This window comes from Mirounga leonina, unplaced genomic scaffold, assembly GCF_011800145.1.
Source record: "Mirounga leonina isolate KUSES-001 unplaced genomic scaffold, KU_Mleo_1.0 Mir_166, whole genome shotgun sequence".
Classification (NCBI taxonomy): domain Eukaryota; kingdom Metazoa; phylum Chordata; class Mammalia; order Carnivora; family Phocidae; genus Mirounga; species Mirounga leonina.
Genome location: NW_023270418.1, coordinates 29968787 through 29981298, shown reverse-complemented (window position 1 = coordinate 29981298; position 12512 = coordinate 29968787). Strand labels below are relative to the sequence as shown.

Below are 12512 nucleotides of genomic sequence, written 5' to 3'. Positions count from 1 at the left end.
AATCTCAGCCCAAGATTCAAAGTCCGCAAACTCCTAGGAGCAGCTGAGAAATGGCTGCGACCCTTCCAGGCCTCACAAAGGGGGCGGGGGGGGGGGGGCGCTTTCTTCTCACTTCAGGGAAGCCAACAGAGATAACGAGGACCTGCCCCTGAAGGCCCCTTTGCTAGTGAAAAAGGAACCTAAAATCATTAGCTGCTAAGTTCCCATGTGGTCTTTAAGAGAAACAGGGAACTTTCTCCTGTTGCCAAAGGGTAAATACTGCACTTGAAGAAAGGAACGTGAAAGAAATCCCATGGGCTTGCTCAGCGGGCCTCTTGTAATACCCGGATCCCAACACTCAGAAAAACCCATGCTCTGGTGACTTTGGACTTGGCCTTCCAGGCACCAATGAGGCTGCACATACACCACCACCACCACCACTCACAATACAGAAATATGGGTGAGCAGAAGGCAATGTTTTGGGGTGTTTCTTTTTTTAATCATATTGATATCCTGTAAATAAATGCATCCCCATTTTTTAAAGTAATCTCAATAGTACCTAAACCTCTCCAACAGCATTCTATTCAGATAGCTGGTTGGCTCAAAAACAAAAACAAACAAAAAACACACACAAAAAACCCAAAAAAACAGTGAACTAAAACAATTTTTTAAAAAAAGATTTTATTCATTTCTTTGAGAGAGTGAGAGAGCACATGCAGGGGGAGAGGCAGAGGGAGAGGGAAAAGCAAGCAGGCTCCCCACTGAGCGAGGAGCCTGATGCGGGGGGGGGGGGGGGGGGGGAACAGACGACACCCCAGGACCCTGGGATCATGACCTGAACCGAAGGCAGATGCTTAACCAACTGAGCCACCCAGGCGCCCAAAATAAACAATTTTTTTAAAAAAATTGCTGGAAAGAGCACCTAAGGGACCCTAATGACTAAAAGAAACCAAGATTCTTTCAATCAGTTCAGAGAAATTCCAACATATCTTGACCTGGAGTTGTGTGGTGCTCAGAGAAAACCCACTGAGTCGCTCAACTAGAATGGTGACAACAATGATTATTATGTCCTGCCAGGCATTATTCTAAGTGCTTTATATTCATTACCCCTTTTAATGCTCACAATAACTATACCTACAAGATAGGTACTATCATTACTCCTTTTTTACAGATGAGCAAACAGGCCTGGAGCAATTAAGTAAGCCCAAGGTCATAGTAGGGACTGACCAAGATTCCAGTACAGGGAATCGAAATGTAGAGCCTGCTGTAACCACAACACACCTCTTATTGGATGTCCCCAAGTGCTGGGATCTCTTTTCAACTCTGCCATAGGCTCAACTCAATTAGAATGCTATTGCTAGACCAAGCAGGCCTAAGGGGCCCCACTTCCTGTGACTAGAGAACCAGTAATTCAAACTCTTGTGGGCAAAAACAAAGCAACAAGCCACAAGTGCATCCAACACCACATGCAAAGACACTCAGATGATGGCCATCTGTGGTGGGGAGGTGGGGAAGTGATGGCGGGTAGGGGAAGGCCAGCAGACCCTCGGGTCTAAAGAAGGTGCAGGAAAAGGGGGCCACCCTCCATACAGGGTATCCGTAACCAAAACAAAACCCTCAGTGAAATGGTGCTCGGAGAAGCAATGAGTAGATCACTGTAGTAGCGACAGGAGCAGCCTGTCGCCAAGGGGGCAGGGGCAAGGGCTGGAACTATGTTTGCAGGTGGTTTCACTCATTAATCACCAAACTTTCGGACGTGGGAGTTTTCCGTTTAGTGGGGGACTGGGAAAACAATCCTCTGTATTAGTAGCGCTAATGGTCATAGGAGCCTCAGAATCCTATGTCCTTTCCCGGAGAAAGATTTCCTGCCACTGTTCAGGAAGTGCCAGCACATGGTGACTGATGACTCCCACCTTTCGTACAGGTACGGATCAGGAACAAACTCACACTGTTCGCCGTGGCTGAAGTACCTGCTGAGCTGCCAAAGACCAAAAACTATCCTCTCCTTTTTTCTTCCCCAGCAGGCCTGGACAGACAGTCCCACTGCATCAACCCAAAAGGTGTGGGGTCTTACTGGATTTAGCTGCCAGATCACAACAGCCAGGAGTCTGTTCCCCATCCACAAACCACAGACCCAGTCCCTTCTCCCTGGCCAGGCTGGAGGGCCTTCTGCCAAGCTGTGACCTGCGAAGGGGGCTCAAGAACAAGAGCTGTATCTTACAGAGTCCAGTGAAAAGTGTGTAAGACAAAGTTGCCCTGAATAGCCCTAGGTGTAGAGAGAGCCCGCTCATGTAGAGAGGCCTGGCTCAGAGACCATTCAGTATTGGGAGGGGCTGGGGGAGTTTACAGACCTCATCTAAACTCATACCTCAATGAGCAGAGCCCCAGAGGAGGCAGACCTTGGTATGGCCAACTGCCCAAAGAGCACACAGGAAAATAGGCCGAGGCTGCTCAAAACCAGCTTGACTGGTTCTACCGAGAAGCCCCTGGTCTGCTCCGCCTTCCTTATGTTAAAAGGAAAAAGGTGGCTTGGAGACAATCATTGAACACACCCCTCCTTTTCTCCTCTCTCCCTGTCCCCCTCCTTCCCCCCTCCTATCTGCTGTCCCTCAGGACTCACCTAGCCATCAATATCAGTGTCCATCCTGCCCTCGCCTACCAAACCTGTGCTTACCCCACTTCATAAGCCTAACATTAACCATCTGATGAGCAAAAGGAAATGCATTTGTTTTTGCCCCTTCTGCCCTCATTTTCTAATGAGAAATGTAGGGATAAATGGAAGTAGGGTGAAAGAGTGCCTAGGGACCAAGAAACTTAAAACCCTCTAGCAAAAGCAGACAGACAGGTGAAGGGATCTGGCCTATTTCTACTTCCTAAAGGATGAGCAGGCCTAGTGGGCAAGAGAAGGAACTGGGATCCCTACCTCACTGAAGGATCACTGGAAACCAAGAGGTCAGGTTCTCTCGTGGTGTTGTTTCAGAATCAGATGCACCATGGCAGCCCAAAGGACAGCAAAGGCACTCAGCGGCCAACACCAAAAGGGCTGTGGTGGGGTGGTGACATTCTGCTCCGAGAGCTAGAGCTTTCAGAGTTAACGTCGGGAGAGATGGCCTCTTCCCATGCCAGAAGTGGAAATGGGTGGTTTCCTCCCCCACAAAGTTTGTAAAGGCTTACTCTTCCCTCTGCTGAGACAGAAGGGGAAAATGCACAGATAACACTGCAGTGACTCACTCGTGTTTGATGAAGGCTGCGAGGAAGCCTGGAGAATCCAAACTAGAAGTGCAAAAAGGTACAAATGCTGGCACCTCCCATCAAAAGAAGGAAACTCAGCCACCTATCTGGTTTGTCACTCTGCTGAACTTCCGCTGGAGGAGGAAGGCCTAGGCTTAAACTCCACCCACCCTTTCCCCATCCCTCTCAGTTTTTGCTTTGCTAGGCAAGCAGCAAAACTGGCAGCACCACCGGCTCCGAGAGAATCGAACCGTTTCTCCATCTCCTCTCACCGCAGCGGCCTCTAGGAGCCCCAGTCTACAGCTTAACCAGGCAGCAGGGGCTGGGGGGGGTACCTGGTGACTGCAGGAAAGCCTCATCAGGCAGTCTTGGGGAAGGAAGGACAACCACCCTCCTCGCCCTTTCCATCTGCTGAGGTTACTTCATCCCGATCCATTAATGGGCTTCAAAGTGCTGCTGGGGGGCGGGGAGGGGGGTGGCGGAGAGTCCATTTAGCAGAGCTATCATGGGGCCAAAGGTGGCGCCCAGCCCCCACCCCGCTTGTCGATAATGGGCCACAAAGTCTGAGGCTTGGCTGCACTCTAAGCATAAAATATTCATTTCAGTTGACATAATACATATGTAGGAAAGTCATGGAAGCTCCTGGGAGAAGAGAAAGGCCAGCCAGGTGGCTAAGTGCACAATGGGAAAGAGTTCACGGAGGCACGGGTTAGTCCTGGTGAAATGCCCACTGAGAATTGGGTTGTTCTGTCCAAAGGGGAAAGTGTCTAGTCGGAGAAGTTTCTGACTTCCAAGAGATCTAACCATGCAAACCTCTCAGGCAAATTCTCAATTTTTTCCTATCTCATAGGCATCAGTTAAGACACCGACAGTGAAAAGAATCTCAGGCCCAATCTTTGGTCACCATCTGAAAGATGCAGTCATTCCCTGGGCAAACTTGATTTTAATCTAAAGCAGTCCAAGTTTCAAGGACTGTCCTGTATCCATCTGTTTAGCTACTTCCCAAAGCCACAGATTAGAGAAATTATTACAAGTACTAGTTAGTTACCTTTACTGGGTTCAAAGACTATGGTATGGTGAGCAACTCTGTGAACTCCTGACTCCTAAAGCCCTTGCTCTAACAAGGCCTCATTCTAATTTCTAGGGCCATGCAGGAAGTGAGAATGTCATCCACCCACACCTCTGACCAGAAGGCAGCACCACTAAGGAGCCCTTGGTCAGAGTCAAAGGGCAGAAGTCGGGAGTCTGTACCCAGAGCACTGTGCCGCATAGCTCCCGGGACATGGAGAGAAATGAGAGCTCTCTACTAGAGTCAACACTAAAACCAAATTATTCAATGCAACATTCAGCCAGAATCAACACTGGCATCCAAGGGATGCGTGTTTGGAGTGGCTCAGTTGCTCTTTACAGGATTCTATAAGTTAGATTTGCTCACTTCAGCCAGACTTCCACACTCTTCTTCCCAGAACCACCCAAAAGAATAAACAATGCCACTCACTCCCCAGAATGACAGCAACCCCCTCCCTTGCCCACTGCAGCTGAAGTGGGGCTGGTAGTGAAAGGCTCCTGCTTTCCGTCAGAAGCCCTCCGTCCTGGTTCCTGAGGCCCAAGGGTGGGGCAGGTCTGAAGCCACATAGGCCCTCTACCAGGTGCTACAGGAAGCTCTGGCCAAGCAGCAGAACTCTGGAAGTTGGACCCCTCTCCACACTTGCCTATTACTGCTGCCCCTGGCTGGAAGACAAACAGTCATCTTGCTGATTGCTTTCACCACAGCCAAGACTCCAGGCCAGCAGAGCCATTTGGAAAAGAAGTGGACAGAAAGCTCAGCTTGCAGACTGAGAATCCCCAAAACTACCAGCCAAGGTCACAACCCTCCTGCAAATGAAAGAGTCTATGGCTGTGAGAAAGCACATCTGCAACCAGGTGTCAACAAAAACCATCTTAGAGACAGGGCTTGACTTTCTTTTATCTCCCACTTTCACTGTGAGGAGCAGAGTCGACAGCAAACAGGCACTCTTCCTGCAACACAAGGTTTATTTTTATGCTTCCACATTTTCCGTTTGTGTATGTGTTATGTGTGTTTAATTCAGATGTGATCAAAGAGCTCCTGGAAACAGCTTCCCATCAGCCACATTTTTTAATAAAGAAAGGGGGAGAGGAATGGCAAAAAAGAAGTCGGAGCTTGAAGACAACTAGGAGAGTTTGCTTACGTATTTCCAGGTGAAACCAGTTTAAATAATTTAAACCTAAATACAGTGATAGAGCATCTTTGGGGGGAAGGAATCAGCCCAACCAAATCCCTTGCTTTTTATTTCATAACATTACAGCTTACTGCAATGACTGAACTTCCGGGACTACTTCGACTAGAATCACAACAGAACCAAGAGCTTTCTTGGTCTTACCTGGTGGCATCATCTACTCTTTAAAGGAGGCCGATGCTTCTGGCATCCCTGGCCTTGTGACCAGAAGGGCTGCGACTTGTCTTTTCCCTTGTTTTGAAAAATACAGGCATCTGCCTGTGGTAGGTGTATCCAAGCTTTTCCAATGGCTGTGCTTTTACTGGGACCAGACTTAGCATCAAGTAAATAGCATGACTGGCTACCTTGAAAACACCAGCAGAAGCGATGAAGTGGCTCAGGGGAACCTAAGTCCATAAAGAGTGCAAACGGGATGAGTAATTCATAATTTGGAACAGGATGACAAAGTATGCAGCCACTGCTCCAGACAAAGTTATCAAAGCGCAGCTTGCATTCCCAAATGGTTCACCCGATTACTGCGCTCATAAAATCAATGGGTGTGCACCGACTTCCTACTACGCGCTCAGCAGTCTGCGAGCCATGGAGGGAAGAGAAATCAATGCACACATCACAAGAAAAAGACCATGGCGAGAATACATTTACATTTAGTAACCAGCACAAAGAAACCACATTGAGGCAGTCTGTTACCCTACTCGGCTGAACACAATGCCCACCCCCCCACCCCGCCCCCCAGCCTCGGGGAAGAGAGTAGGCACTCCACCGCCACGCCCCACATGCCTGAGGATGTCAGTCAGTCACTTGGCCTCCTCCTACCAGCTCATAATCAACAGTCTGGGAAAGTTCTCCCGTTAAGCAGGGTTTACCTGCTAAGACAAAGGCCGTGATGGGAAAAGGAATGGAACAGGCCACCTCAGGAGGGCCTAGGAAAAGCGGTTCCCAGCAAGGAGAGAAACAGCTGGCAAGTGAGGGCAAGACTGGGACATGCAGACCACGCTCCGGTTTCCAAAGACCTCAGGCCCATCCAGAGCCAGCTGCAAAACCCAGTGATGAAACAGACATCCACCGGCCCTCTCTCCCAACTCGTTTCACCCCCAGAAGCAATCAATCCATCAGCAACAAAAGGGTCAACCGGTGCAGAGAAAAACTCGGGCCAGAACTCCTCCTGAGTTCCTGACTGCCCAGGTGACAGAGAGTGAGGGCGGGTGACACAAGAGAAAAACGCAGGAAAACTCAACGAGGGCAGATTTTCCAGGGAAGGATGTGAACATGCAAGAGAATAGAACAACGGTTCTACTGAGCTACGAAGAAAGAGTGGAATGAGAGGAAAACATAAAGGATGTCATAAGGGAGAGGATGCAGAAAGGCGCTGCAGCCCCAGGGGTGAAGAGCTCCTTTTTCAAGTCAAGTTTTTCTGGCCTAGGAAAGTTCTCCACCGACAAGGGTGTGCCAGGCAGGGGACTCTCCCCAGAGCGGTCAGCAGTCAGCCATGGACTCGGGATGCGGTGAAAGAGAGGGGAGGGGTGGAAAGTGGACGCCTCTCAGCTCACAGGTGAGGTGACAGAAAACGCTAAAGCCTGGGTGACAGATGATAGCAGTGATTGCCAGGACAGGGCGGGGGGGGGGGGGGCCGGGCTGTGTAGCTCAAGAAACTAGTACGCGGAGTGTCTGGACGGGGAGTTACAACACAAGCCAATCGGGGAGGGAACGGACAGGGGCATGTGTGGAGCAAAAAAATACGATGTGAAGAAGGCAAGAAGACACTAATCCGGAGATGAAAGGCAACCCTGGTTAAGAGGCAGAGCAAGGAAGACTGGGTGAGGGTAGAGAAACCGGAAGGCACCAAGCAAGGAGGAAGAAACTATGAAAAGTGACAGAGCCAGGAGTGAAGACACAGGAAGGCATCATGGTTTGTGTTGCAGTGTGAGAAGACAGAAAGGCAAGGATGGCGAGGGAGCGTGATGGGGGGGGGGGGGGGGGAGGACTCAGCAACAGGTGGTACGGACAGAATGCGGCTGGGAGAATGTTCTCCCTCGGTAGGGAGTCCAGGGAGCAGGCTGGTAAAGCACTCAGTGAGAAAACAGAAAGCCCGGAGACTTAAACCAAACCTGAGGGGAACAGAACGCGAGGGATCCGGACTCTGAAGGGAATCCTTCAGACTGGAACCCCAAAGACAACCTGTGGGAAACTCTGCGCATGACAGCAGGATGGGAAACACGGAAGCAACAAATGCCAGCGCGAGGCACCAGGGAGCTCCTGGAGAAAAGCAGGGAAAGTGACGAGCAAAGAGTAGGCGAACCATTTGGAAAGGTGATGAGGGTGGAGCTGGTGGGTTGCAAGCATGAGGGAGAGCACAATTTGGAGAAGAGGGTTAAAAAAAAAAAAAAAAAAAAAGCTGGGTTACTGGAAGGGGATAGGGATCGAGAACACACTCCGGGGCAAGGACCGTGAGGGTGATAACCAGGGACTGGGAGAACCGGTGCGGGAGGAGGAGAAGCAAGGCTACAGAGATGGAGGAAGAGGTGGACAACGATCTGGGGCAAATCGCGGGGTGCTATTCGAGGAGCAGGAGGGTGGCGGCTTTAAGCGTGGGTGGAGGAAGAACAGAAAGGCCCCTGAGAGAAAAAGGGAAGAGAAGGGGAAGCTAGGGAGGTAACACGGAAGAGCGCAGGAGGGCGGTGAGGGGAGGGGGGGGTGTCAGCAGAAAAGACAAGTGTGCAGCTTGGAGTCAGGACGAGGTGGGTCCCAGGACAGGACTCAGAGGGAGATGTGCGAGGCCGAGAGCCAGATGACAGGGCAGCCGAGGCTTGCAGGGTGGCAGCAGGGACACGAGGAGAGCAGAGGAGGGAGGAGGCTCTGCAAGGTGCAGGGGCCCAGCCAGAGAATTCGGGGAGCCCTCGGGGCTCCTTACCTGCTCCGTGTCCCTCTCGTTCAGCGTGGGTAGGGGGGTCCGGGCACTGGACATGGCGCCGGTATCTCAGGGGAGGGAACCGAGAAGCTTGGAGGAAGGGAGGGAAGGGAAGGCGCGGAGCCCGGCCGGGCGGGGCTTCTCACAGCAGGGGCACCCGCCGCATGGGCCCCGGCCGGGGGTGCGGGGAGGCCGGGCAGCCGCTCACGCCAGCCCGGGGATGCGCCGCTCGGGCTAGGCCGCGCCGGCTCCGAGCGGCTCCGGACCGCACCCCCCCGACCCCCGGCTGGGCTGTGCCGCCTTTCGGCCGGGCCGCGCCGCTCCGCCTACTCTCTGCCGCCGCAGCCGGCCGCCTGCCTCGCTCCTCCCCTGCCCTCAGCGGCACTGCTCCGCGCCCGGCACACAGGCAGCCGCCGCCGGACCTGCTGCTCCCAACATGGCCGCCACCACCGCCGGCCCTCGGCTCTTTCCGCCGGCACCAGCCGGAAACCTCCGAAGCGGCGAGGAACGGGAGGGGGGCGCGCCTCCTCCTCTCGGCCGCGGATTACGGGTGAATTCCGGAAACACCCGAAGAAGGTAAACCCCGCGGACGCGCGCGCCGCCTCGATTCCGAAGCCCAAGCTTCGGCTCTGCTTACGGAAATCTACGAAGCTACTCGGGAGACTCCAGCCACGCCCATAGGCCTTTCCCCGCCCACTTCAAGCTGGCTCGCCGCGGTTTCCGGAAACACCCGAAGTGGCACCGCGTGCAGTGAGCCGGCCACGCCCCCGTCCCGCCCCGCGGCCCACGGCGGTCGTCGGCCATTTCCGGCAACACCCGAGGCCCGGCGAGCCCCGAGTTGTTCCCTCGGGTAGTACCCAGAGTCTGACTCCTCGTGTCTTTCCGTCAGTTTCCGGGCATTTTCAAACCTTGAACAGGGAGCGCGGATCACCTGCGCACGTTATTATTTGACTAAATAGAAAATAAGGCTGTGAGCCGTCCCAACGATTGGCATCCTTTGGTTCTAAGGCAACTTCCCCGTCTGCGTGTCTGCCCCTCAGTCTGTCTGTCAGCCCATAACATCCATCTCGTTTATCAGCCAGCCTATCAACACGTGTGTCACCTGTCAAGTGCAGCCTTAGTCTATGACCTGTCTCCTTAGCATTCTTCACCTGCCATCGTCTATCTGGGCTTCTATTTATCCATACACCCCACGTCTAGTCTGCAGTGTTCCCTAAGGTCCGGGGCAAGCACCAGGTCAGCGTCCTAGGCTCCCGGCTGCGGGAGGCTGCGGGGGGTCCCCCCAGCCCTGCATTCCAGCCCCAGCTCGGTGGAATGAAAATGCGATGTGATCTTGGAAAGATTACATAACATCTCTGAGTTTAGGCTCCTTGACGTCCTTATATTAAGAGAATTCATGCCTTTGTTCCAGTGATGACATTCTAAATAACGTCTCTGAATTCCACTTAACCTCTTTTTTTAAATTGTTCAAAATAGCACAAAACGACATTACACTGTGGTAATATTGAGTCACGCTGGTTTACCTTTTAAAAATACCCCTGTAAGGTAAGGCAGGGAAGACATTCTCATCTTCATTCATTTTTCATTTGTCCCTTCTAAGACAAGAAAGCTCACAGAAAAGAGAAACCGGTCGAAAATGAGGATTCCTCAGGATGGAGAAGTTCCCTTCCTTTCCTGGACTTCAGCGTCATCAATAAAGTGAGGTCCCTCTCATCTTTTGAGAGCCCCCAGCTCCCACAGGAAGTTCACTTTCACTTCCCCCTAGACTTGTCTCACCAGGGAGAGGCAGTAGGCTGGTTTCAGTCCTCGGGCTCTAAGCTGCCCCCACCCACTGTACCCTGGACGTGTTGGAACTCGCCCCACCCCACCCCAGGGCTCAACAGCAGCTTAAGGTGGGCAGAAGCCAGAGTCCCCACAGGAGCCAGAGACCAGGCTCAAGCAGCAAGTCCCCGAAGGTACAGGAGCAGAGAGGCCCCAGGACTTGTGGGGGAAAGTGCTGGATGGACCTCTGACACTTGACTTTCAACTCCCATCTTGAGCAGAGCCCTCGGCCAAGTCGCCCAGAGAAACAGGCAGCTGGACAGATGCAACGAGGGACGGTATGGAGTACTTCCTGAGGCAACAGGTGCCACCTACAGTCCTCCAGGACACCTCCCCATGGCCCGTTCTGGCTCCAGTCAGGCGCCCGGTCATTGAGGAAGAAGCTGATGAAGGAGCACAGAAGGAGGTGAGAGGAAAAGCGAGGAAGAGGTGAGAACCAAGGATAGTCTACTCCCCCACCCCAAATTCATCTGGGAAAATCCATGAGAATGATCTGCCCTCTGGTGGCCAAAGGGAGACACACCACAGATTCCTGTGCCCCATACCACTCCCAGGCTTGGGTCTGGAGAGAAGGGAAAGAAGGGAAAAGGGTTGGAGGAGCTAAGGAAGGTGCCCTGGGGGTCTTTCCTGGCCGTGTTCTTGTCTGAGCAAACTCTACCTCCTCCATGCTTCTAACTCACTCCAGTTCTCACCCCTGCCTTGTGTCCCTTAGCACCCACCCCCACCTCACCTGTCCCCTCCTCTTCCTCACAAGGCTGCCTAACTGGTCTCCCTGCCTAGACTCCCTCCAACCTAATCCCACCAGACATACCAGAATAATCTGCCTAAAGTCCGGCTCCAATTACATCTCTGCCCTGCTAGAAGGTTCTCACCAGCTCCCATGTGGGATAGGCAGAGCTGGCTTCCTGGGCCTGGGCCCCATGCAGTCACACAGAGCCCTACTCTTAAAAGGGCCTTGAGCTTGATTCAATGCTCTGTTGTTATCCTCTTGAAATTTTTACCAAGGGGGCCCTGCATTTTCATTTTGCATCAGGCCCCACAAATCTGGGAGCCGGTCCTGGTGGTAAGAAAAGTGTTGGGACGCCTGGGTGGCTCAGTCGGTTAAGCGTCTGCCTTCGGCTCAGGTCATGATCCCGGGGTCCTGGGATCGAGTCCTGCATCGGGCTCCCCGCTCCACGGGGAGCCTGCTTCTCCCTCTGCCTCTGCCTCTCTCTCTCTCTCTCATGAATAAATAAATAAGATCTTTAAAAAAAAATAAAAAGAAAAAGAAAAGTGTTAGCCTGCATTCAAAGTTTTGCACAGTCTAGCCTCAACTTACCTTGCTAATATCTTCTCCAGCTTGGTATCACTGGTTCACACCTCCCCCTAATTTCTTCCCTGCCACCAAACTCTGTCACCTCCGTGTTCTGTACCAACCTTGGCTTCCAGATGGACTTCAAGATTCAGTTCAAACATCACTTTCTCAAATCCCCTAACCTACCTACTTCTCCTCAAAGATTAGTTATTGCCACACAGTTACCCCTCTTCAATCTGCAAACTCATCCATTCACAAATCTCCATGGAGCCCCTACTATGTGCAAGACATTATTCTAGGTTCCTCAAGTAGGTCAGTGAACAAAATCAACAAAGATCTCTGCCCTTAGGGAACTTATGTCTCAATTAGAGGATGACAGACAACAAACATAACAGTAAGGATTAAGGGCCACGGGAAATAAAAGCAGTCAGCTAAGGACAATCAGGATTGCAGGGGTGAGTGGGAGGAATATGAGTTGTGGTCGTCAGTGTAGGCCTCACCCAGAAGGTGACACTTAAAACTTACAGGAGGTGAGGGAGTGAGCTCTGTGGATATCTGGGGGACGAGCATTCTAGGCAGAGGGGACAGCCAGTGCAAAGGCCCTGGGGCAGGAGAACAAGAAGGCCACTGGGACTGGAGCAGAGAGGGGGTAGGCAGTAGGAGAAAAGGGCAGAAAGGTGTCATAAAAAGCCAGGCCTGGTGGGCCACTGCTCTGGCTTTTCCTCGGAATGAATGAGGAGCCGCTGCAGGGACAGGATCAGACCCGTTGCTGAGTTGAGGAGAGGGTAAGGAGGCAGGGCAGAAGTAGCAGCCTGGAGACCAAGAAGGAGACTTTTAGGAAAATTCGAGGGTGAGATGATGACTGACTCCTCTCCGCTCCATCCCCGTGGACAGAGCAGCAGCTGTGGATGTGGGGAGAAGTGGTTGGCTTTGGGTTATATTTGGAAGACAGGGCTGACAGGATTTTTCTTTCTCTCTCTTTCTTTCTTTCTTTCTTTCTTTCTTTCTTTCTTTCTTTCTTTCT

At 52.2% G+C, this 12512-nt stretch overlaps 1 protein-coding gene and 1 long non-coding RNA gene across 8 annotated transcripts in view; one reads left to right on the top strand and one right to left on the bottom strand.

Annotated features, from left to right (window-relative positions):
- The window catches only part of MARK2 (microtubule affinity regulating kinase 2), a 57100-nt gene extending 48287 nt beyond the window's left edge, over window positions 1–8813 (bottom strand). For all 7 annotated transcript variants that reach the window (XM_035013095.1, XM_035013097.1, XM_035013099.1 and 4 more), the window contains exon 1: window positions 8377–8813. In XM_035013095.1, the coding sequence (XP_034868986.1) occupies window positions 8377–8430 (54 nt within the window). In that variant the 5' untranslated portion in view covers window positions 8431–8813. The remainder of the gene's footprint in view (window positions 1–8376) is intronic.
- A 69-nt stretch (window positions 8814–8882) lies between these two features.
- Window positions 8883–12512, top strand: part of LOC118015983 — a 7076-nt gene continuing 3446 nt past the window's right edge. Inside the window, exons 1-3 of the long non-coding RNA XR_004680735.1 lie at window positions 8883–8949; window positions 9974–10071; window positions 10416–10600. This is a non-coding gene — a long non-coding RNA (uncharacterized LOC118015983). The remainder of the gene's footprint in view (window positions 8950–9973; window positions 10072–10415; window positions 10601–12512) is intronic.